Source organism: Contarinia nasturtii, unplaced genomic scaffold (assembly GCF_009176525.2).
Source record: "Contarinia nasturtii isolate CC-2019 unplaced genomic scaffold, AAFC_CNas_1.1 Cnas_scaffold_2523, whole genome shotgun sequence".
Classification (NCBI taxonomy): domain Eukaryota; kingdom Metazoa; phylum Arthropoda; class Insecta; order Diptera; family Cecidomyiidae; genus Contarinia; species Contarinia nasturtii.
This window is the reverse complement of record NW_022199844.1, coordinates 4,761-6,248: the sequence shown is the minus strand read 5'-3', so window position 1 is coordinate 6,248 and position 1,488 is coordinate 4,761. Positions and strand designations below refer to the sequence as shown.

General features: G+C 39.6%; 1 protein-coding gene across 1 annotated transcript in view; it reads right to left on the bottom strand.

Moving 5' to 3' along the window:
* Positions 1-1,068, bottom strand: part of LOC116348562 — a 5,054-nt gene extending 3,986 nt beyond the window's left edge. Inside the window, exon 1 of the mRNA XM_031779591.1 lies at positions 61-1,068. Within this exon, the coding sequence (XP_031635451.1) occupies positions 61-1,068 (1,008 nt within the window). The remainder of the gene's footprint in view (positions 1-60) is intronic.
* Positions 1,069-1,488: the final 420 nt, after the last annotated feature.

Below are 1,488 nucleotides of genomic sequence, written 5' to 3'. Positions count from 1 at the left end.
GTCGATTTTGTCATACACAACAATTTCAAAAAGTTTGGCTATTGTTGGTATGATCACTACTGGCCTGTAGTTCGCTGCATTGCTCTTTTTACCAGCCTTGTAAATTGGCACAATTCTGGAATTTTTCAATGCTGCCGGAACACATCCTTGATGCATCGATTTACAGAATAGCGCTGTTAATGGTTTCGACAATGAGTGTGCGCAATTCTTTAACACTTTCGGCGATATTCCATCAGGACCGGCTCCTTTGTTCTCGTTGATGGATTGCAATGCATTCAACACATCGGCTTCAGTGATGTCAATGTCAAATGATACGTCTCCGCATTCATCCAGCAATTGATTCAAGTCGATAATGTCGCTTCGTGTGTACTGATTTTCGAAAAAATCAGCGAATAATTCTGCTTTCGATGTGTCTGTGTCTGCAGTCTCATTGTTGTATTCAACAGTGGCCGGAATATCACTTCTCTTTCTTCTGTCGTTTACAAATCGCCAAAAATGTTTCGGATTTAATCTGATTTGCGATTGTATGCGGCTAATGTACGACTGGAATAGTTGACTTTGCAACTGCAAAAACGAATCCGTGATGGTATTGTATTCGTCAAAATTGCCAGTCTCTCTTGCTCGTTTGTATGTTTTCCTCCTAACATTTTTCATGTGCTTCAGATGTTTCGTGTACCATGGTGGATCTGTGCTTTTTTGTACGGTGATTTTTGGAATAAATTGGCCTATTGCCTCGTGTAGAACATTGCCAAATAATTGGAATGCATTCTCGAGGTCATCAATTCGATTTATTCCCAACAAAACATCATTTGTAACGAAAAATTCGTTCATCGCATCGAAATCGGCCGAGTTGTATGCATATATTTCCGACGCCTGCGGGGTTGTGGGCTCATTTCCATCAATTGTCACTTCGACTTCAATTGCCTTGTGCCAGATGTCGGATTTTACCAATGGTCTTGTTGATTCAATCAACGACATCTCATAGAAATTGTTTGTGAAAACAAGATCCAAAACATTTCCGGCCGGATTAACAATATTTGACAGTTGGTGGAATCCACAGTCGAACATTGTGTCAAAAACAGCAATGCCACCTTCTGTCTAGGGGGGAGACACCAAGAATAAATTCCGAATCCACTATATAAATTACTAATCCAGCTATTCCACTAATCCAAAAACACAAATGTGAAATCGAAACTATTTTTCCTATTCCATGCACTGTTTTCGTCAAAAATGTTAATTCTGCTATTCCGCACTATTCCACTAATCCATCAATAAACGTCAAAAGAAATGTCAAATGGATTTGAAGTGAAACAATTTTTGCTATTCCATGCACTGTTTCGCTATTCCACGCGAATCCATTCACAGACGTTGCTAGTTCATTGCAATTTCTCGAATCTTTACACTAAAAGTCTAATCCTATTCCACGTGTCTGCCCCCTAGCCTTCTGTAGACACATTCATTGGCAGATAATAATTACCATCGTCTGCT